Below are 23053 nucleotides of genomic sequence, written 5' to 3'. Positions count from 1 at the left end.
GTTATATTAATACCAGTTAGAGCGAAACTCACTAGTTGGCATTTAAATCAATAAAGAAAAACTCAAAACATTACATGTAACAGTTTTTCGATCAGGTCACGTCTTACGGTCACGTGACCGTAAGACGGCCACGTGATCGTCTGACGCTGTCTCGAGTTTAACATTTTTTCCCCACCTCAAAAAGTGCACAGCGCCGCTAAAGAAGTTTTCACTTCAAAAAGCGACGGGTCCGCTTCAAGCTGAAGTCAGTATGTGCCCCGTGAATTATGCATTGTCACGCAACTATACGCGCGTGATTCGGGCGCGGTTAAATTTTCACCCCGAGCCGAGATTGTGCCATCTAATCGCACATCAACGTGTAGGTACAATTCACATGCTTTGTACCATTTGTTATTGTATACTGCTTGCTAGAGTGTAGGTATACACTCTGGTAAGCCAGATTTGTCAGTTTCTACTGAAGCGAAATTTAAAATTTGTATGCAAGGTTGATAATTCGTGCAAACATTTTTCAAAGTTACTGCGTATTTTACTGAAAAAGCTGACTATTCAGAGTTTATATATGATGGGCGTATTAACTACATAATTCTATTTACTGGAGAAATGCTGACTAGTAACTAGGGTGACTGCTATACGTAATGGCCACTACATAGTAATTGGCCTTTCCTAACAAATCGGAAAGAAACAAGCCAAAAGAAGTCTTATTGTTAAGAGTGGCCAATTACTATCAGTGGCCAATAACTGTAGCAGTCAACCTATTTAAATTAATAATTGACGCATCCAAATCATATGCAAATAAATAAAGAAATGAATAGCAATATCAATTATTAATTACAAAAAATTTCCGCATGGTGCTTTGCTTTCATAGAATGCCAGAAGTGAGCGAGATACTTCAGTCATACATGACTTTTGGAAACTAGGCCTCATTCGTTACTAGGTACATCGTTGTATGTATTTCATATTGGTCATCATTTCTGATCTGTCTGAGTACCCACAACACAAGCCTTCTTGAGCTTACCGTGGGGCTTAGTCAATTTGTGTAAGAATGTCCCTATAATATTTATTTATTTATTTATTTATATTTATTTCTTACGATGCATTGCCTGTTTACAAACTTCTCACTTTTTTAATCACTTAGAAAAGCATTTACATTATTTATAATTCAATTTTTTTTCACATAATAAAAAAGGCCTTTTTCAAAGTCTTTTTCGGCATCAACTCACTCAAAGCGTCTGTTTTCGACGCCCAAAACGACTATGAAAACCTATCGTCGCGCTAAAGCAAAAAGGCGCAGCGTCGTAATTGCGCAGGCAAATATGGCAGGCGCTTTGTTTTTGTTAACGAACTGCCGTAACAGCGTTGCCTTATGCAACTATCATTGAATGTTTATTGAGTCCTTTTCTAGTCAAGGGTGGAATTTGTGAGGTATTGTTACTTTTAATTGCAGAAGTCTGCATAAAACAATTAGGTACCCTATAGGGTATTTGACTGTATTTAAAATAAAATATTTTACACCATGCAAGAAGTAAAGCACCAGAAGATTAATAGAGAAACGTAGACACAGTCATTTTTAAGCACAATTTACTTATAATCGAATTACTTATAGTCGCGCGAGTGACTTAAAACAAGTGAGTCTAAACCGTAAAATTATTCAATTTACTTATATTTTAAAATCCGTATAGAACTATAAAGAATAGGTAATTTGATCGTGATGTCACATGCATGCTAGTGTTTCATATAAATTCCATAGGAAAAAAATCATTTTGACAGTTCTAAAATAGAAACTGATTTGACTAGTAGTTAAATACCATATTGTAAGTAAAGTAAACAAGTGGCGTTTAATTTACTGCGTTGACAACATTGTAAACTTGTAGAAAGGTTTTTTTTTTGTGAACGTCGTATTTTTGAACAAAATTATTCGATTTTTACTACTTCTAATGTTGTTGGTTTTATTCAAATGGAAAAGCTAACAAGTGCCCATGTAGCCAACAACTATCAACTCTCTTTGCTACGACATGCTACGCCGTAGCGGATCTAGTTGTAGACTGTAGAATAGAAATAATTTATTCGTAAACACAATTATTAGAATTTTGTATTGCATGTTACTTGGGGCCCGATTCGGATTTTGTAATAGACATCTATTAGACATCGCCAAGATACGATAACGATATGTTTAAGATCTAACCTGTCAAATTTGACATTTCCGTGATTCTGGAGATACTTTTGAACGATTTCCACAAGATATTACTTAGAGATCTAATTCACATCTAATAGATATCTAACACGATCTATCGTAAAAGTGACATTGGTTGCCCGAATTGCGCTGCAAAAGAGAACTAGTTGAAATCTAAACTATAACGTATCTAGAATGGATCTAGTACGTGTCGTCTCTTGTGAATATCTTGAAGTTCGAATACGGCAGTAGGTAGAAATATTTAAAAAAACATGAAAAATATTTATTGGTTTTTGTACAGTCTTGTTACACTATAGGTTGGGATCTTCTTTTAATCAACAGATATGCTTTATGACAGAAAAATATATATTGGCAGAAATACTTTTGGCATACTGCTTGTCACATAATATTATTTGGCTGAAAACCCTAACCTAACCCACTAACCTAATATTGCCAAATGAATATTATGCGAAATGACTATTATGGCAAGTATATATTTATGCGAAAATATCATTTGACTTACAGTTTTTCTGCGATAGGTGTTATGCAAAGTGTATTTCTGTCAAATAATATTCTGCCAGATGAGGGTAACCCCAATGGAACGCTACATTGACAAAACAAGTTGAAAACAAACTCACAATAAGGCACTTACCACCGCTCTCAAAAGCAAATTACTGAAAAAAACGCCCTTACATTAAAGGCTAAAAGTCTTAGCTTTCCGATCACATCAATTCAAAAAGCAATCTTGTTACGTATAAAATACGGTCATATTTTCGGTGATGTAAAGTTAGGGAAGGAATGATTCAAGTTTGCGTCGCCGCCACGATTGAGTGTGATTGATTTGACAGCGAGGCTTTTTCGGATGTCATTGTGATTGCTAGCCGAGCCCGTGATGACCGGAGGGTTAAGTTCAGCTAAGTGTGGTTCACAAGAGCTATAGTTGTGTCCATATTTAATTTCACAAACGGGTCTAACGCGATATAATTTCATTGTTTTTACTTTAAATTCCGACGTTTCAGCTGAGTGCACCAGCTGTGGTCACGGAAAGACTGACAACCCAGCAAATGTAAATATGTGTACAAAACGCGAGAGTTTAAAGTGTTATATAATTGTGTCGTTTTCGAGAACGTTCTCTGTTCTTTATGGGAGACGTTTTCGTTCGAGAATATTCCCCGGAGTAAGTTTTTGAGAACGGTACAACTCTAACCAGAGGTTGAGGAGATCGTAAAGTATGTACGACTCAAATCCGGATTCTTCCTGAGGGTCAATCAATCAATATTTGGGTAATATGGCTCCATCGATACTCTCGATGATTTCGCCAACGTCAAAGTGTATCCCACGTGCGATCGAATTAATAAGTATTATTTGTAAAAAACTTCAGCCAGTGTACGGTATACACTTCCTGAGGGTCGTGAAGTTGGAATTATTCGACGTTTCTTCAATCAAAAATGTCACTTTTGACACTGACATATCCGATCCATATCGTATATTCAAACAAAAACGTCACTTTTGACACAGACATATCCGATCCATTGTATCTTTAGCAAATTTTCGACGTATCTTAAAGTTCCAATCAGGCCGACAACGTAAATTTCAATTCTTAATTTTGGTAGGTGTTCCGACTGACCGTATAGCGATCTTCACCAAATAAAGACTTTAGGGCTAAGGGTATCAAGTTCCAAGGGCTTCCTGACACTGCGGGATTGCCCTATCACAACCATAAATGTGTGCTTTTGACGTGATAACGTCTTATAAATCGATGAACACCGGTAGCATCATAGAATTAGAATAGACAAGAACAACTGTCAATCTTCAAAAGTGCGACCAAAAATGAAATGCAAGTGTGTGCGTAAATTGTCTATGTGAGATCAAAAATAGTGATGTCATGTTACAACATATTAATAATCTGTCGGTGTTTGATTGCTTTATCGACTACTTTTTCAAATGTGTTATTTTAAACGTTAAAACTCTACGACATTATGATGTATAAAATAACACCTGCACTGCGTGTGCTATCAAAATCGTTACAGCCTTATTTTAGTCTAACTCTTACCACAGAATAAATAATAGTACTAAGTACAGAATACTCACTCTCTAACAAAACGCGTCTGTTACGATCAGCACAGATATGGCCTCTAGGTGGCGACAGCGCCACGCGCGGCTTATGGCTTTCCCCAAAATTGGGGCCGAACGGATGTACTTTTAGAGTCGGACCAAGAAAAGTCTGCAGCGGATTTGATAGCCCCCGCAGTGCAAGTGTTATTTATACGTCATAATTTCATAGAAGTTTGACGTTTAAAATAACACTTGCCCTGTGTGGGCTATCAAATCCGCTGCAGACTTTTCTTGGTCCGACTCTAGCTACCTGTAGCAAAGCGATGAAATCGCGGAGTGAGACACGCCTGCTCTTACTGGACTGGTTGGAAAGTGAAGTTTAAATTTCCTAAACCTTCAAAAAGGGTATCAATCGTTATTATTTGAAGTCGGTTATAAAGGTTATTATCTTAATTATGTCTTGTTAAGAAATGATTACATATAGCTGGTCAACCAAATCTTGTCAGTAAAAAAAGGCGCGAAATTCAAATTTTCTATGGGACGATATCCCTTCGCGCCTACATTTTTCAAATTTGCCGCCTTTTTCTACTGTCAAGATCTGGTTGACCAAGTATAGCTATTAATATACCGACAAGTTATCGATACTGTCATCTGAACATTTTGTCAAGCCCTAGCGTAAAGTAACAGTTTATGTTTTTACACAAAATATTTTAAATTATCGAGTAATATGATAAAATATTAGCACACAAAGGAAGAAAAACTTATAATCAACTGTATACACCGGCTTCTTACACTTTTTATGCTGTTAATTTGACAAAATATCGTTAAGAAAATTTCGCTCGGAATATCATTATTCCTCTGAAATGAGTATTTGCTAGGTTTATTTGGCCCTGTGACACTGAAATCCGGTACACTACAAGACACTATCTTTATTGTATTACTTTATCAAATAGCTTTCTTCCGAATTTGTGTATATTTTTCAAATTGAAAATTACCGTGATACGCTCTTGGCCGTCCGCGGCCGTCGTCAAACTCAAAATTGGTCACGTTTTCTCATTTGTAGTCTGACTCTTTCGCACTCATGCGATGTTCATATACGTGATGGCTTCCCTTTCGCACACTTCAGCTGTCTGTCAAGCGCGAGCGCGAGAATGACAAGTCTGTGGGTAGCATGCACGAAAAAGTGTCACGTTGTGGACAGATCTCCATGGTAACGTTGTGGACAGATCTCCATGGTAACGTATAAAAGTATGCAATTTTTATCAATGTTTTCTTATGACGTTATCACGCAAAATTATTGCCCGTAAATCGACTTACAGACAACCATATTTTTTAGTTTCAAAATGTGTTTAGTTTTCAATCATGATCATGACAAATTAGACATCGCAAGGTCACTGGTTTCAGCAAGGTTTCCGAGGTTTACCCAAACTCGCAAATCAAAGATAATACAGGCTTGATTTCACTCACCCCATTCAGCTGCGAGTGAGCGGATTGAAAGAACGAGTGAACGGGTTTTATTGAACAAAATACAGTAAAGATTTGACTCCAATGGCTGTAAAGTGTAATAATATGCGTTTTGTAATTAAAAGAGTAAGGCCAATAAGTTATTACATTTTTATATTGATTTTATTAAAACTCAAATATAAGGGCACTTCGACACGATGTATTAATAAAAAGCTGATTTAACCTTAGTGCCTTCCGATGAGAAGTGATAGGACCAATAAAACTTTAATACTAACTCTAACTAACACTACTGGACCATTTTCTAATGCCAAACACAAGTATTTAGGATTATACTGTCAAACACAAGTATTTAGGCAAAAGTACTTCTTGTATTAACTGACATTTATAGGCGAAATTTATTTTATAGCTGGTCAACCAAATCTTGTCAGTAAAAAAAGGCGCGAAATTCAAATTTTCTATGGGACGATATCCCTTCGCGCCTACATTTTTCAAATTTGCCGCCTTTTTCTACTGTCAAGATCTGGTTGACCAAGTATAGTATCTTTATTACCTAATTTAAAATCTATGTCTTTGTTTCGAATGAATGTAAAGAGAAGTGACGGGAGAGGAAAACGGAGGAAAAGGTGGATGGACTGTGTGAGAGATGACATGAAACGAACGCGAGTGAATGATGAGATGACGGGCGAGAGAGAGGTATGGAAGAAAAAGACATGCTGCGCCGACCCCAAGTGAATGGGATAAGGGCAAGCGAATGATGATATTACCGATTTTAAATATGTGACCCTATGTCAACGTATAGGCATAGTCATCCAGCGGGGTAATGTAGCCAGCCTCATGGGCACCCTTCCGCAGGCTACGGACTTGGGGGACCTTTCATAGGTGGGTATTTTTTCTATTATCGTTTAATTTTTAAGTAGGTTTATTTTAAGTTTAGTATTATTTATTTTTAGATTTAGCTTTTAAGTTGTATTTAATGAGATAAATAAAGTAGAAAGTATTATAATAATTAAAAATATATATATATTATATATATATATATATATATATATATATATATATATATATATATATATATACATATGTAAGTACTTGATCTTGAAGAAGTGTCAATGCCGCAACTATTATACGACAGTGCTATCCGCCGCGGACCGGACAACGTTAGAGTAAGATTGACGCGTCCCTAATGTAGAGTCCAGACGAGCTGGGCAAATCGACCGATTTGATCAGGAAAATAATTGGCGCCAATCTCATCTAGCTTCCACACGTACCTACACAAATTTAATTACCAATTTGCATTCCATAGATACTAACTTCGTAAACTGGCATTTTTGTGTCCGCACCTGCTGATTTGATCGGGGAATCAAATTGGCGTTTTCGTCCGCACGGCCTGATTCGATCGGACAATTTCAACAGATTGGCGAAAAATTGTCTCGTCTGGTCTCCACTTAAGGCGCCTAGACCTCTGTACGTCGGTTACGCTTTTAAACGTTGATCATCTGCTGGCGTGTGTGACAGAGACAGGAAGCAGAAGCGGGTCAATCACTACATAGTATAAAACAAAGTCGCTTCCCACTGTCTATCTGTTTAAAACTACGGAACGGATTTTGATGCGGTTTTTTTAATAGATATAGTGATTTAAGAGGAAGGTTTATCGCTGTCGGGTCGCTATTATAATTATAAATAAGAATAAAAACTAGTCTTGGTAGGAACTCGAGTCTTTTGAGTCTAAATTTGAAGAACTCGGCTCTAAATAAATTAGGCATTATTGAATGATTTGTGTACCTACCTAATTCACGAATTTGACATAAACATAATGCATTTCGAAATTGTTTGTAAAAAAAAAAGACTCGGATCTCTAAAGGGGCCCACTGATTACCAGTCCGCCGGACGATATCGGCCTGTCAGTTGTTCGGAACTGTCAACTTTTTGTTCTAACTGACAGGCCGATATCGTCCGGCGGACTGTTAATCAGTGGGCCCCTTTAGAGATCCGAGTCTTTTGTAGAGACTTGAGTCCTTTTGAGAGAACTCTCGATTTTTTTACAAACAATTTCGAAATGCACATTAACAAGTTGAAAAGAAGTCGAGTTTAGACTTGATTATAAAGAGTCTGATAAACTAAGTCGAGCCTTGTAGCAGAGGACTCAAAGGAATCGAGTCTTAACCAACACTTAAATATTTAAGCGTAGTATTATGATTGTTATAATTTTTGGATATTTTTAAATGAAATAAATTGCATCTTATCTTATCTTATCTTATCTTGTCTTATCTTATCTTATCTTATATTATGTTATCTAATCTTAAAACTAAGCTAACCTGTTGATGGCTGGCGGTGTCTTTGTTGTCGCTGCTTTCCGAGTCCGAGGAGTCTGAGGGCTTCTTACAGTAGCGGCGGCACAGGCATCTACAACAATCATAATTCGATTGTATGGAAGCGGGTTTATGGGGGAGGGGTGACTATTAAAATAACTTAGCAACTGTCTAGTCGCACCAACCTACAGTTCTTTATCCGAACTTACAAATGTCATGTCCAAAAGGATATCAACATAACAACAACAGTCAACACTTCAACAGTAAGCAGAAACATAAGTTTAAGAAAGTAGTAGTACCTAGTAAATAGTAAGTATACGTTTCAAAAGTATTTCAAAAGTTTCCACGAAGCGTCAAAATCCTTGGGGCTCCATTCCTTCACCCCTGGAACTTCAACGTTCTAAAAGTAATTACCTCTGTGGTATCATTCTACTGTGACCACGACCAGTGTTGTAATAACGCTTATTTTTAGGCTTAAACACTCGACTCCTCAAGACTGGTAAGTTTTAAAGACTCGACTATATATTTTTTTATTTATTTAATCTTTATTGCACAAAGATATACAATGATGTACAAATGGCGGACTTAATGCCAAAAGGCGTTCTCTACCAGTCAACCATAGGGCCAAACAGAAACACTAAAAAGATGGTGCAAGGAGAAACGAACAATCCAGTAAAGACAATTGACAAATACATTACAAAGGCAAATATGGAATAATATATTTGAGAATTGTATTTATTTACTAGCTGTTGCCGCGACTTCGTACTATATATATTCCCCATACAAACTATAGGGGATGAATTTTGAAAAATCCTTTCTTAGTGGACCCCTAGACATTATAAGGACCTACTTGCCAAATTTGGACTTTCTAGTCCCAGCGGTTTGGGCTGTGCGTTGATTTAAGTCAGTCAGTCAGGTCTTTCACGATTATATATATAGATTTTACGCGTATTGATGTAAAAAACCGTCTTTGCCGCCTTTGAGGCATTAAGCCTCGAGAGTCTAAAGGGTTCGAGTCTTTAAGCCTCAAAATGAGCGTTATTCACAACACTAGCTGTGACAAAAAAGGTTGTTATTCGTAGCATTTTGTGACGCAACGTTTTGACGTAAAACACCCTGTGACGCAATTTGGGCGTCACGGGCAGACCGTCTAGGCTGAATTTACGTGACTAATATTCCTAATAAAGTGTTGATATAACAAAATATCCATGTATATGTATGAGTGAGGTACGCGCGGAGCATAAAAAATATCTTTTGCGTAATTCGTAATATATTTTTCGTTAAGAGTAACAAGAAAATAATGAGTACCTCCATACTAAAAGATTTTGTTGTGAATCTATTCCATAACTAGGTTTTCCGGGAGCTAAAGATGATAATTTACTTAATGATATAATGAAATATCCACTCAAGTGTTATCGTCGATATCGATATCAATCTTCTGTAATTATGATAAAGATGTAAGTAACTTCTCTTTGAAATAAATATTAGGAGTAGTAGTAGTAAACTCTTTATTGTACAAAAAGACATTAAAAATAACATACAATTAAGCTTTCCACTCCAAAAAAATTCCCCTTTTAAATTTATTCTAAGCTTAATAGCATCGTTCGCAAACGTTTCCGCTTGTTAAAAATTGAAACATACAATTAGTAAGAAGGACAAGGGCGATCTTATCACTCTGAGAGATTTCTTCCAGTTAACCTTAGTTAATATTAGTAATTCAGAGCGTTAACTTTTTCAATGGCTACTTGTAAACCATTTTTTAACGAAGTCGAATAAATTTCTTAAAGTTAGAGTTTCATGGAGCCTAAGTAGTGACCCGTTTTTTTTTTAAATATATTTAATATGAGCCTAAGTAGAATTGTTAAAAATTAAAATTCCATTAAGTGCCTGTACAAAAAACGAAGAAACAATTTAATCTCCCGTTTTCATAAAGTGCAGGTGAAATTAGCAAGCCCCATTATAGCATATCATAAAACCGAATTTCCATTTAAATGCATAATTTTGTTCCGACTTCCGACTAGGAAAAGGTAAAATACACATTTACATTCAATAACACACTGTATATGGATGAATGGGCTTAGTTCACATCTGCAGTAGTCAACAGTTTCAAAAAGTTCACACCGTGGACAGTGCAGCAACTTTTTTAATTAAACTGTCAACTTTGAATAGAGCCGGCTTTGAACTGTCGGAGTCATAGACCATCGGTCAAAGACTCGGATTCAAAATGAATGGGCATGAATACCGGAAGTGTTGGACAACTATTTTAAAATTTAGATAATTTTACAGTTTAACTCACGTGTTTTTAGTCACTCGCGCGACATGTTTCGCGCGCGGCCATCGTGAACGCTACTCATGCTCTGTGCTTGAAAATGGAGACAACAGCCATATTCGAACTTTAAGATAGGTCAAATATTAGATATCTATTAGACATCACCAAGATATGTCAGTGTCAAACAATTGTCAAAAGTAACGATTCTTCAAACAAAGATGTCACTTTTGACACTTGTTTGACACTGACATATCATGGTGATGTCTAATAGATATCTAGTTCAAAATCCGAATCGGGCCCCTTGGCTCTCCGAAACATGTCACGCGAGTGACTAAAGACACGTGAGCACAACGTGAGTTAAACCCTAAAATTAGCTTCAGGTTCCGTCACAGGAGCGTTTTCCGGGCGGCGCGTGAGCGTTTTATATGTAAAAGCGGTGCGCCCCGCTCACGCCCCGCCCGGAAAACGCGCCTGTGTGACGAAGCCTTTAATGTTAGTATGTCTCTCGACAGTTAAAATTCGATTATATTAAAATTACTCACCTGATGAAAAGCGTGGCGAAGAGTACCAGCAGCAGCGGCAGCAGCGTGGCGAAGCAGGCCAGGAACAGGGTCTGCAGGTCCGTGAACCCTGAGAACACGGACAGGACTGCGCCGGGTTAAATGTCCCAAGACTCCAGTTATACTAGAGATAACCCTCAAAGCCAGATATCTCAAAACAGTGCCCAAAGATCGATCCTGACATCAATGATCCTCAAAGGTCCACTGCACCATTCCACTAAACCGGGATTAATGGGTTAAATCGTTAATCCAGTGTCAAATTGTACTGGTAACCATGGTAACTCCAGGTTTAACTGGTTAACCCCGGGTTAGTGGAATGGTGCAAGTGGCGCTAAGGCAATCTACAGATAATCCTCAAAGCTAGAGAGAGGTCTCAAAAATGTCATGCCACAGATGATTTCCTCAAAGCCAGAGATAGAATAAGAATAAGAATATATTTTATTTATAATAATAGATAGGTCTCAAAACTGTGCCCAAAGCCCCCGAATCTCCTCCAAGGCAATTTAATAGGTATTGGCATCGTCTAACAGAGACCCGTCATCCGGTTTGAAGGACCATATTGAGAAGTCACGGCTAGGTAGAGTTAGCCGTATAATTAAAAGAAGTTAACATAGGAGAAAATTGCACATTAAAGCTTAGGCTAAAAGGTTCATAAGACCATTTCCTGATTTAACTGTGCTTTTGCACAGTATGCAGTATTTCTCTCTTATTGATGAAACGTTTTAATCAGGCAACTCCTGTTGTTATGAAAGGATCCAAGGAAAAAAATCTGCCTTTCCGAGCTGGTGTGGTGAAAAAATAATTGTTGTGTCAAAGTCAAAGTCAAAAATATCTTTATTCATGTAGGCCTAGCAACAAGCACTTATGAATCGTAACATACTTATAAATTATCTTAAGCTAATTATCAGAGCAATTTATTGATGTTATTATTCCATAATAATATTGGATTATTATACAAATCAAATTTAACACAAATTTAAGAATTTCACAAAAGGATCGTCAAACATGAAAAAAAAATTGTATAAAAAATACTAGTCTAGAATGTTTCTAGAATAAAATCTAAATGTCAAATAAATAAATAAAAAACACAAAAGAAGTACAAACATCGGAATATTCGGAATATCAATTTCCTCATCATTAATCAAATATACTGCTTATTAAAAACATACCACAGCCCGTGTCTTCCAACAATAGGTCTTACTCTGTTTATCAAACCAATTTGTTTCCCTGAAAATTCAATTTATATTCCCAAAATCCTGTTGTCCCAAACCCTAAAAATCCGCAATCAATCCGTCGAATAAGCTTCGCCAATTTAATAAAATCATTTCAATTGTCAACAGATTTGAGCGGCTAAACTCACGTATCAGAATTCAGAAATCCATTGAATTTGTGTGAAAATAAATTGTATACGGAGAGCTAGTTTTGAAAAATAGTATATAGGAATAGACAATACAAATAGAAATATTTTTATTCGTAAACACAAACACGCATGAGACAATTGAACTAACAGCGTGTATTTTTAACACACCTACAAATTTACGAGCCGTACGATGTTGTGCTCAATAGTGATAAATAAAAACAGCTTTAACTAACAGAGTGCAACGGAATCTTGAAAATGACATATTCTTTCATAGTTTCTTAGTTCACTTCATTTTATTTGAATAGAGATTATAATATTTTAAAATTACGCCATAAATTCATTGACATAATTTCATCACTTCTTAAACATCAAATTAAATTGAATCCGTTAAACCGGGGCGCTACTAGCTCTTAGTCTATTGGTTTTATATAAATTGGGTCGTCTAGACCTAGGCTCTAGATTACATTCCAGAAATAAATTACTGTGATCGGACTTGAATGGAATTTTGTAATTAAATCTGTGTTACATTCTCTAGTTGACTTAATATATTCTTATTCGTTCAGTATTTCCAATGGTGGAAAAGTAAATCACTATCTTATTTAAATTCGATGACAAAATAGGTATAGATAAAACCTTTGAAGATTTTTTGATTATTTTTTTTGAAATATATTTCTCTTAAGCAAACAGTTATTTGGTTTCCAATAAATACCAAAGGAAGAATATTTAATAGCTTTTAATTTTATTGAGAGTTTACGATGTATAATGGCGGCGATTTAATATTGATATGCCCCAAGATTTGTTAAGAAATAATAACCGATATTTTATACCATTTCAAATCAGACCATTAGACCTAACTATTACATGAATGTATTTAAATGGATTGCTTACTTGTATCGGGCGCCAAGTCATTGTCGACCTCATGTCCCGTTATATTCACAAAGTATGCACTCTTGTTGTCTCCTTTCCTCAACACCTCCACCAGTTCCACGTAGTCAAGCTTTCTACTTCTATTCCTTCCTTCTAAACTGTTATCACTTAAACCATCCTTAACGCTCCTGTTATAAACATCAGTTTCGTTTAACTTTGTTGAAATTAGAAATTCAAATCTTGGCATGTCTTCAACTAGCTCTGACGCTGGTCTGAAAAGTATATCTGTCAGCGTTTCGTCTCTATCGGTCTCAGAGTCTATTATATCCTCCATCAACGAACTTGATATGTTTAGCTGTTTTTCAAACCCTGGAGCATCATCTTTCTTTATTTCTAACACGCTATCCTTTTCTTTCATATTCTTCTTAGATAACGCTTCGTCTCTATCTTGCTCGGCGTTAACAATTTCTTCCATATCAGTGTTTGAATTTCTATTTGTTTCTTCAACTGTTTGATCTGCGTGTCCATCATTATCAGTAGCTACTATTAGTGTATCTGAATTAGGTTCTACAGGTAGAATAAAAGTATCATTATTATTTATGTAGACATCTGTGGTGTTGTCAGAATATGGTCTAGCGTGTACTATGTCTGCTGTTAGTAGTGCGTTTAGAAGGAAGAACATTAGTTTTAGTTTGACGTTCGTCATTTTTGCTTCTCACTTCATCGTTGGTTGTTTAACGCCACTCCGCTTCCATAATTGCGTTGAAGTCTGGAACAAGAGGAACTATTAACTATGCGGCAACGAGGTTAAGACGAGGACGCCCCCACACTTTAGCAGTTTGTCAAAAGTTTAGAGCAAGGATAAAAGGTTCAAAGTTGGGTAAAGGTGAGTTGAATAACGATGAACATTAAGCAACTTTCTAGTAATATATATAGTGCTTGAGTTTGACTGACTTGCTAATACCTAACCAGACTGAAAAATAAAGTAAAATCAAAGACAAATACGAAAAAACTCAACAAACAGCTACTTTTAAATCAACCTAGTAATTAAGAAAAAAGTTTCATGATTACTGTACTGTCTCAGAGAAATTGCCTTCAACAAATATGTAGAAAAACTCGTGTGTATGTGTCGGGAAAGGGTTAATCCTCTCCCGACTTTGTTTCGAATTTCTACAGTATGGTAGGTAATTTTCAAATTAGGGTGTACAAAGTTCTTAAAGCATCGGTTCGTGCATCCATCTACTACGATAACTACTTACTATTCGGGCCGTATGCTTTTTTGTCACTTAAGTGGTATGAAGTTCCAGCTATTTTAAATGAGTGAGCGATATTTGTCGAATTTGCGTATTTCTTTTTGCCAAATGAATTTGCGAATTTGAGGATTGGTGACCTTTATATCATTTTTATAAACAGTTGGGGATTTGTGAAAGCCTAAAATCTAAAAACCTTGAACAGCGAAAACGGTCTCGGTGCGAAAGTAACGCTGTCCTTTATTATTATTAATATCTTAATAAATTACTGTCTACATTTTTCTCTTAAAAGACATTTCCTCTTTGCTTCTTATTTAATATCTTTCACAAAGATACTTTTCTGAACAAATTTATGTCAGCAAAATTTTCGTTCAGAGTTATGTGAAGTGATACAACTGAACAGAAAATTTGTGAATCAGAATTTTGACAATATTAATGGGCCGATTTATATTTTTCATTAAATAATCGATATATTTTTACTGATTTGGACAACTTCCTATTTTGGGTTGAATAAATATGAAATCACAGCTTGTCCTAATAAAATGTCAGTAATTTTCCGTTGAATTACGAAAATTGTATACTTTCTCGTATATAATGTACCTATATTAAAAGGACACATGGTGAAATTGTGCTAAATTTGTACAGAATACGGAACTCTATCTATTAATTCACCAAATTGTATCGAAATCTGGCGGAAAAAGAAAACAAAATAAAAATCGGTACGAGTATATTTTTAAATAACAAAAGGAAAGCATAACATAACCACCAACACCCAGAGTTGTAAAACACCAGCAAAAGTAGGGGCGATTAATAACAAAATAACATCATAAGATAAGATAAAAGATAGTTTATTCAAGTAGGTATAATTACAATGCGCTTAATGCGCTTATTAAAAGTTTTAAGTGGCCTCTTGGTTACATTAAGAGAATGTATGCCGTTGATGTATGTGCGTAGCCATCAACTGCTGTCTTATTTTATCAACCAAATCAAAAAAGTATTTGCACACTTTTGCACTATACACTATACTCGTACTCTCTGGCAAGCTACGCTACATTTACATTTAAAAGACAATCCCCTGAGCAAATGACATTGTCTGTGGTCCAAGACACAATTGTGCCAACATTACGTAACTCGACTCTTGAGGGGGACTCGATTGCGCAAATTGAATTTGAGTTTTTATTGTCAGCTCTTTCTTCGCTGACTCTATCTTATTCGTCTATGGCGAACTAGCATTGCGTTTTACTGTCTGTGCTCAAATAACCAAAAAAAAAACAGAATATTATTTTCAAATAATTTTGCAGTTTTCTTGATAGTACACTAAACATTGCCAATCGGGGGAAATAATTCGTGGATAAGCCAATTTTGGCATGGTTGTAGGGAATGTTGTATAAACAAGATACTAAAAGTACCGGGGGTGGGGGTGCAATTAATTATACATTTTAACTTTCTGAGGGTCTTTTTCAAACATTGTAACCTTATTTCACCTTAACTTTTTCATCGCACCAACTTCGCTAGAAACTTGCAACACTATTTTCCCTCGTTTTGCCGTTTAACTTTACAATGAAGTTTCAGAACCTCACAAGCCGGAAGCAGTTAACTTGCTGTAATTCAGGCTTGAATAACGGGATACTTCGGTTATACGAGTATGCCAATTAGACTGCAAACACACAAGAATTACTGAATATGTTTGTATTAGTCAGTCAGGTTGAAAATTAATCTTTTAATGATAAAAAATGAAAATGAAAAATGTTTATTTAACAGATACACACGTACGTACGTTACTTACGTATTATGTGTTTCTCAAATGTTTGAATATGAAAATTGTGTATTTATCTACCTACAATGTAGATTAGTCATGTAAGCCTGACCTGTAATTTATATTATTAATAAAAAATGAGTATGAGTATGAGTATGAGTATGAGTATGAGTATGAGTATGAGTATGAGTATGAGTATGAGTATTATCACATAGTAACCTCACGAAAAAAGTGCCAAAAATACATATTTTTGGAACTTAATTATTATTTTTTATTATTTGGATATTTAATACCTTGTACCTACTTAATTAAGACATATAAACAAAAAAAAATATTATTGACTAAAAATATCTCCTCTTAATATTTTTACCATAAATCCAATATGTGTGTTTTTTTCGAGCGGTAGGTAGTATTAATTCCTGAAATAGTTTAAACTCATAAATACGTGTTTACTGTTAAAAAAGCTTTGAACCTACGAACAATTTGAAAAGCACTCCACTGCAGTAATTCCGGTTTGCAGATCTGAATAACTTGATTACACGCTAATTAGGCGCGTTCAAACAGACGGGAAAAACTGAATTAGACACTTTCAGCTGCGACCAAATTTTCTACTAACTTTATTAAGAAATTAAGCTAAGGATTCACGTGCATCTATTAACATTTTAAGATTCAATAAGACGAATTAAAATTGACTGTCCTAAAAACAACTTTATATTTTACGTAGGTACATACATACTTATATATAATCACGCCTATTTCCCAGAGGGGCGGACAGGGACCACGGATTTCCACTTTCTACGATCCTGACATACCTCTTTCACTTATCATATCATTCCTCATACACGCTCGCCGGTTTAGGGTGCTCTTGACCTGGCCTTTCTTCAGGATTGTTCCGATCTGATCAGAGAAAGTCCGCCGGTCTACCCCTTCCAACTCCCGCCTTCTTATAATATTATATTATACCACAAAGGAAACCTTTTATACTGTAGTAGCTTTTTTCAGTCAGTGCTTGATTATTTTACGTTTAAATATGTTTACATGTAGCTCTCTTAAATTTGGTAAATTTCAGACACATGATAAAACAGTGACTGTGACCAGGCGTGGCGTCGCTCCGCGATTTCATCGCGTCGCTACATGTACCTACAAGTACATGCGGCCCACACCAATTTTGATGTCAAGCCATAGGAATTGCCGCTCACCGCTACGGTACGGACGCCTGCTCGCGCTTGCGCCACCTAGTGGTCATATCTGTCATAATAGACGCGTTTTTTTTTATTATCATAAATAGGCTACAGACTAGCCGAGTACCTAGTTGCCGCGCATCGCTACGGAACGGACGCCTGCTCGCGCTTGCGCCACCTAGTTGTCATATCATATCTGTCGTAATAGACGCGTTTTTTTTTAAATCATAAATGGGCTACAGACTAGCCGAGGCGAAGACGAGGCCTACGATGGAGCGAGCCCGCCCAGAAGGTGTTAGAGAGAGAATCTTCTGTACCTAGTAGGTACTATTATTTATTCTGTGCTATGATAGTGAAAAAACTAGCTGTGCCCTGTCCGCAGCGCAGCTCTTCTCGAGTCTCAATGCTACACCAGAAACATTAATAGAGTGAAGAGCTCTCTACGACTGCCCGCGGCCACTTCACTGCGCTGATTCTAGACTTCATAATATCAGTCAATTTTAAATGAGGTCAGACGGAACAAGGGAAAATAAACTTTTACAATACATTACAAAAATTCTACTCGCATTACAAGATGAATCGGATCAAAATTCCGGTTATATTTGAAATATTGCTTGATTTAATATCAAGCAATATTTCAAATAGAACCGGAATTTTGATCCGATTCTAGTTATAATTGCATCGTTTGTCTCTTTATTACCATAAGTACCAGTCATAAGAAATATTTTAAATATACTCAAACACACCCACTTCATCAGTAGAAAAAGGCGCCAAGTTCAAATTTTCTATGGGAAGTCATCCCTTAACGGCTACATTTTTTAAATTTGCTGCCTTTTTCTACTCACAAAGTGGGTGTGCCAGAGTATATCAACAGATTTTTTAGTCTGATGTGATCCTATTCGCCTTGGTCTACCCTGTAGGTACTCCGATAAAAAAAAGTCAACAATCTCAGTGCATCACTCACACACCAATACACCAATATAAGCTGAGTGCAAGCGAGAAGCTCTTATATTGATATCTCGTTCGTACACATATATCGTAGTGTCAATAGGATAAATTGATATTCACAAGCTATCGGTGACCACGTTCGGGCACGTGCGAGTAATGCCGCAGCCAATAATATGCAGTATGCACCACCAATTGCAAATGTATGCATTTGAAATTCAATGCACCACTTTTGGTATCCGCAACTAATAAATATATTAGAGTTAGACCAAGAAAAGTCTGCAAAGATTTTGATAGCATACGCAGTGCAAGTATTATTTATACGTCATAATTTCATAGAAGTTTGACATTTAAAATAACACTTGCACTGCGTGTGCAATCAAAATCGTTGCAGACCTTTCTTAGTCTAACTCTTAAAAGGTAAATTATTATGATAAACTACTCTTATTTAATTTTAATAAAAAAGAAGAATAATTAAATTAAAATTCTTATGTTTTATGTTAGTACATAACACAACACCATTTGCTAATCAAAAAATAATGTAATACCTGACCAGGAATACATGATCACGCGCATAGATATAGAGTTCACGCGCCATGTTTTCACTGGAACTAATTTTTCATACTATACTGATCTGTCACCCTATACATGATGATAACAGCGCCCTCTTGACAATGATCATATATTATGAGGCTTCACTTACATAGGTATATGTAATATTTATCTGACACCATTCTTCTTTAAATTCCCTTAAACGTTTTCTTAAGCCTGTTACAGCTCTCGTCGTTCAGCTATCAACTAGCTGCGATAAAAAGCTTCGCTCATCGCTCAAGTGCTCCAGTCGAGCGGTTAACGAACGTGCTTATCGGCTCCCGAGATAGCCAAGATGGAAATGCGATGCCTAGCGTAAAATGTGCCTACTTTTCTTCCCACTGGGCAATTGTGCTCCAATTTTTTAAATATCTGGGAGACCGAGCTTCGCACGAAAACATAAAAACTAAAACATGCGCGTTTTCTCAGACATAAGACCTAGCTAGATCGATTTTTCGCCCCCGAAAACCCCTATTATAAAAAACAACGGGTTGCACTCAGGGAGTGCCGGCAGAAGTGAAAACTCAATGACTAGTGCAAAATGCACTATATATAATTGAGGTTAACGCCATCTAGCGTTATTTCGTCGCATTACTTGAAACCCTTAAGCACATCACTGTAGTACTCGAGTTATATTAATACCAGTTAGAGCGAAACTCACTAGATGGCATTTAAATCAATAAAGAAAAACTCAATGATAGTACATGTAACAGGTCCGTCTTACGGTCACGTGATCTCACGCGAGTTTAACATTTTTTCCCTACCTCAAAAAGTGCACAGCGCCGCTAAAGAAGTTTTCACTTCAAAAATGTCATCGTTAGAGCCGTTTCCGAGATCCCCGGAATATATATATGTCGACGCGCAGGTGATATAATTGGTAAATTCAAATAATGGGCGCTTACATGACTTACTTACGATTTATCAAAAAACACTTGTAAGCGAGGTGGGTAATAAAGATGTCTCTTCAAGGGGCTTGGGAGCGTATTAAAGGCGTCAGGGGTTTATGTAACGTCTGAATGTGTTCTCGAAAATTGCTCCGTTTAATAATTAATTAGCTCATGGTTTTTGTAGACTAGAGTGAGTGGGAAGGTCAGGCTGCAGGCTGGCGGCATTCTGGGATTGAATCTCATTCTGGTCGGACAGTGGCAATAGAGAGACTGCATTACGCCTCGCGTAGGTACTAGTTCTCTCGTTAAATATCTACGCCTTACGGATGTACTATCTAGTGCATCTAGCCATTCCTGAATACCTAAACCTACATTAAGCCCCGACATATATAAATAAATATACAAGAATTGCTCGTTTAAAGGTATAAGATTTACGCATGTAACTGACTTTCACGACACAGGCTTGTGGAAGTCGTCGATAAGCTGCATACTGTATTTAAACAATTCTTCTTGGTTAGTAAATAATTTTTACTGATTTAATTTTTAATAAAAAATAAGTTACCAAAGGAAGCACTGGATTTACCATTTCCTGGACTAAAAAATATGTCAAATCTAGTCTACTGCATAAGGCATATTACACAGTCGAAGATTATATTAACGATAGAGATGCATGACCGTCTATTAATAAATGAATTAATTATTATGAAATGTATTTGTAATATTTGTATCGCTAGTAAATTGTAATTGTTGAATTTTGTATTTTGTAAGCTGTTATTTATTTTTTAATTTATTTATAATGTAATTTGACGATGCAAAAGAGATTGTAAAATCCTACTTGATTAAATGAGATTCTATTCTATTCTATTCTATTCTAATGGTAAAAAAAATATTTTTAGGTATACATATATGAAATCTTGTATTGTATTTTACTTCTTATGACTTTAGGGGTCATGGTATGATGTTATACTTGTAAAGCGAAACGAGACAGTGAGTAGAAACCTAAGCTATATGGAGCTATTGTAATTTTGGCTAGGCAGCCAGTAGTAAGCTGACAGTGGCAAAGCATTTCCAATTTAGCTGTAATAGGGGGTGAAATGCGACTGTATACGACGCCATTTTGCACGTCGCGTCGGTGAGATTAAACGATCCTGATGCTGTTGCAAATAAAAAATTAAAAAACAACGGGTTGCACTCCGGGAGTGCCGACAGAAGTGAAAACTCAATGACAAGTCCAAAATATCTGCAGCACTATGTATAATTGACCCATCCACCTTTCTATTGATAAACTTTAGTTCCGAAATTGCTCGTCAGTGAGCTTAAATTTGTAGCGTTAATTGTTTAAAATTCGAATAGAAATTGTAAAGTTACCTTGCAGACCTCGCATCTAAATATATTTGGTCGTGATATTTTGAGTTTTATTCACCAGTACTAGAGTTCACTTTTATTACCGATTTCATCAAGATGTAGCTTTATTGAATTATATTTGAGTGATATAAAGTTAAAATGTAACTGTGAGATCCTCGTATTTCAGCCCGTACAAGATTAGAATATTGAGCTTTATTGCTTAATATAAAAGTCCAGTTTTAAATAATTGACCTGATTATGATACGTTATGACTAAAGTTCTTTGGCGAATGAGAACGAAACAGCAGCAAAACTTTATTATATCGGCAAAAAACAGGTATTTCTCTTTCGAAGTTTATGATGATGATGATGACACACGATTTAATAGAACTTTCGGTAATTCTTGACAGGAAATGAGTTCTGTGTCGAATTTCGTGACAATTGTCGTTTTTCTTGTGACAATTGTCATTAGCTTCGCAAAATAGTAAGTACTTATTTATTGGCGATATAATGGAGGTTTTTTTTAAATTAATATGTTGGTGGCAAACAAGGACTCCGCCCGTCCGATGGTAAGCGGTTACCGTAGTCTATGGAGGCCTGTGACGTCAGTAACAGTGATGTCGACAATTGTCACACCTGTCACCGTGGTGAAATAGGGGCCTATACCTGACCTGACCTGAATAAAGCCTGCTTTATTTCACCTGTGCCCTTCTTTTCCGTGGTGTGTATCCACATCACCATCGCCACATTCTCTATAATATCAAACGAATTTTGAAAATATCAAAGCAAAACTTAAAAGCTAGTCGACATCGGACATTAGGCGACGTCATTAAACTATGTTATCTAAGGAAACTTTTGCTAAAATTAAGCTTTAAAGTTTTATGCTAAAGTAAAATTTCTATCAAAAAGATCCTGTATCAATAAGCGCTCGAATAAGCTATGTCAGTCAGGTACAATTTTATCCTTTCAATTTGCATCAAGCGATTTGCCTTGTCATTTTAATTTTGAACCCTAAATCACGGAGTCACGGCCGATAATACGGCAGCTAGTCAAAGGAGTTGAGCTCTTTTGTTTGATCGGGCGATTAATTTGTCAACGTCATCGGCTCATTTTTCTACTCTTTATTTATGGAGTGACACCCGTTTTCGAACGACAACCAACCAAGGTTTTAATATTATTCATGAAGGTATAGATCGTTTCACGAAAGCTGCCGCGTAATTTCTATGAAAATATTGACAGTTAAAAAAATCTCGCGCCAGCTATTCATCATCATTGGCCAGTTGGCCACAGCATCTTTGCAGATGATAGTTGCAGCTACTAAAGAGGTATTTTGAGGAGGTAGTTTAGAGCCTACATCGACTGCGATGACTATATAGACCAATGGCAGATCGGCATTTCTTGCCGCATTGATCTGGTGTGTTTTGACTCCTGGGGTGATCCGGCTATTATATGCTATTAGTTATTATGCTATTAGTTACACTGGTGAAACTTCTTTGAATTAGAGGAATGCAAAATAGACGAGTTAAAGTCCCTCGTTATGCACAAAATTCCAATCTAGAATCCCTCGCTACGCTCTCACGAGTCCGTTTGGTAATATTTTGCTTCGCTCTGGATATAAAACAGCAATATTAACAAAATATTGCACTTTTTTCTTTAAATAATTATATGTACTTATTAATGCTCTTCTTTTAAAAGTCTACTTTCAATGCAGCTTTCTTCGTATTGAGCCACATATTTATAATATACTATGTAGGTAAGATATAAGTACCTATATCTCGTCCGCCGTTAGCAAGTATTCGCAAAGTTTTAGCATTACAAAAAACTCTAATGCGCCCGACGGTCGATCGGCCGTGATACGATGTGCCTCAAGCCTGTACAATACTACGAGCGAAAATATAAAAGAAGCATTTCCGGTGGCCTACCAAGGTGACGATCGCTATCGCTTCGCCATCGAATCGCATTGTGTCTCGCTATCACTCTTCCATATTAGTGTGACAGTGACAGTTGCGTTTCGTTAGCAATTGGCATGTTGTCTAAGGGCCCAGG

The 23053-nt window shown here is 36.3% G+C and overlaps 1 protein-coding gene across 2 annotated transcripts in view; it reads right to left on the bottom strand.

Annotated features, from left to right (window-relative positions):
* LOC134653145 (uncharacterized) overlaps positions 1-23053 on the bottom strand; it is a 92205-nt gene that overhangs the window by 42508 nt on the left and 26644 nt on the right. Inside the window, exons 2-4 of one of the 2 annotated variants that reach the window (XM_063508472.1) lie at positions 13076-13823; positions 10810-10915; positions 8005-8092 (exon numbers count right to left, since the gene is read on the bottom strand). In XM_063508472.1, coding sequence (XP_063364542.1) covers positions 8005-8092; positions 10810-10915; positions 13076-13760 — 879 coding nt within the window. In that variant the 5' untranslated portion in view covers positions 13761-13823. The remainder of the gene's footprint in view (positions 1-8004; positions 8093-10809; positions 10916-13075; positions 13824-23053) is intronic. The other variant, XM_063508473.1, reaches the window with a different exon arrangement.

The sequence above is a fragment of the Cydia amplana genome, chromosome 12 (genome assembly GCF_948474715.1).
Source record: "Cydia amplana chromosome 12, ilCydAmpl1.1, whole genome shotgun sequence".
Taxonomy (NCBI): Eukaryota; Metazoa; Arthropoda; class Insecta; order Lepidoptera; family Tortricidae; genus Cydia; species Cydia amplana.
The sequence above is the reverse complement of the archived record's forward strand: the minus strand, read 5'-3'. Positions and strand labels throughout refer to the sequence as shown.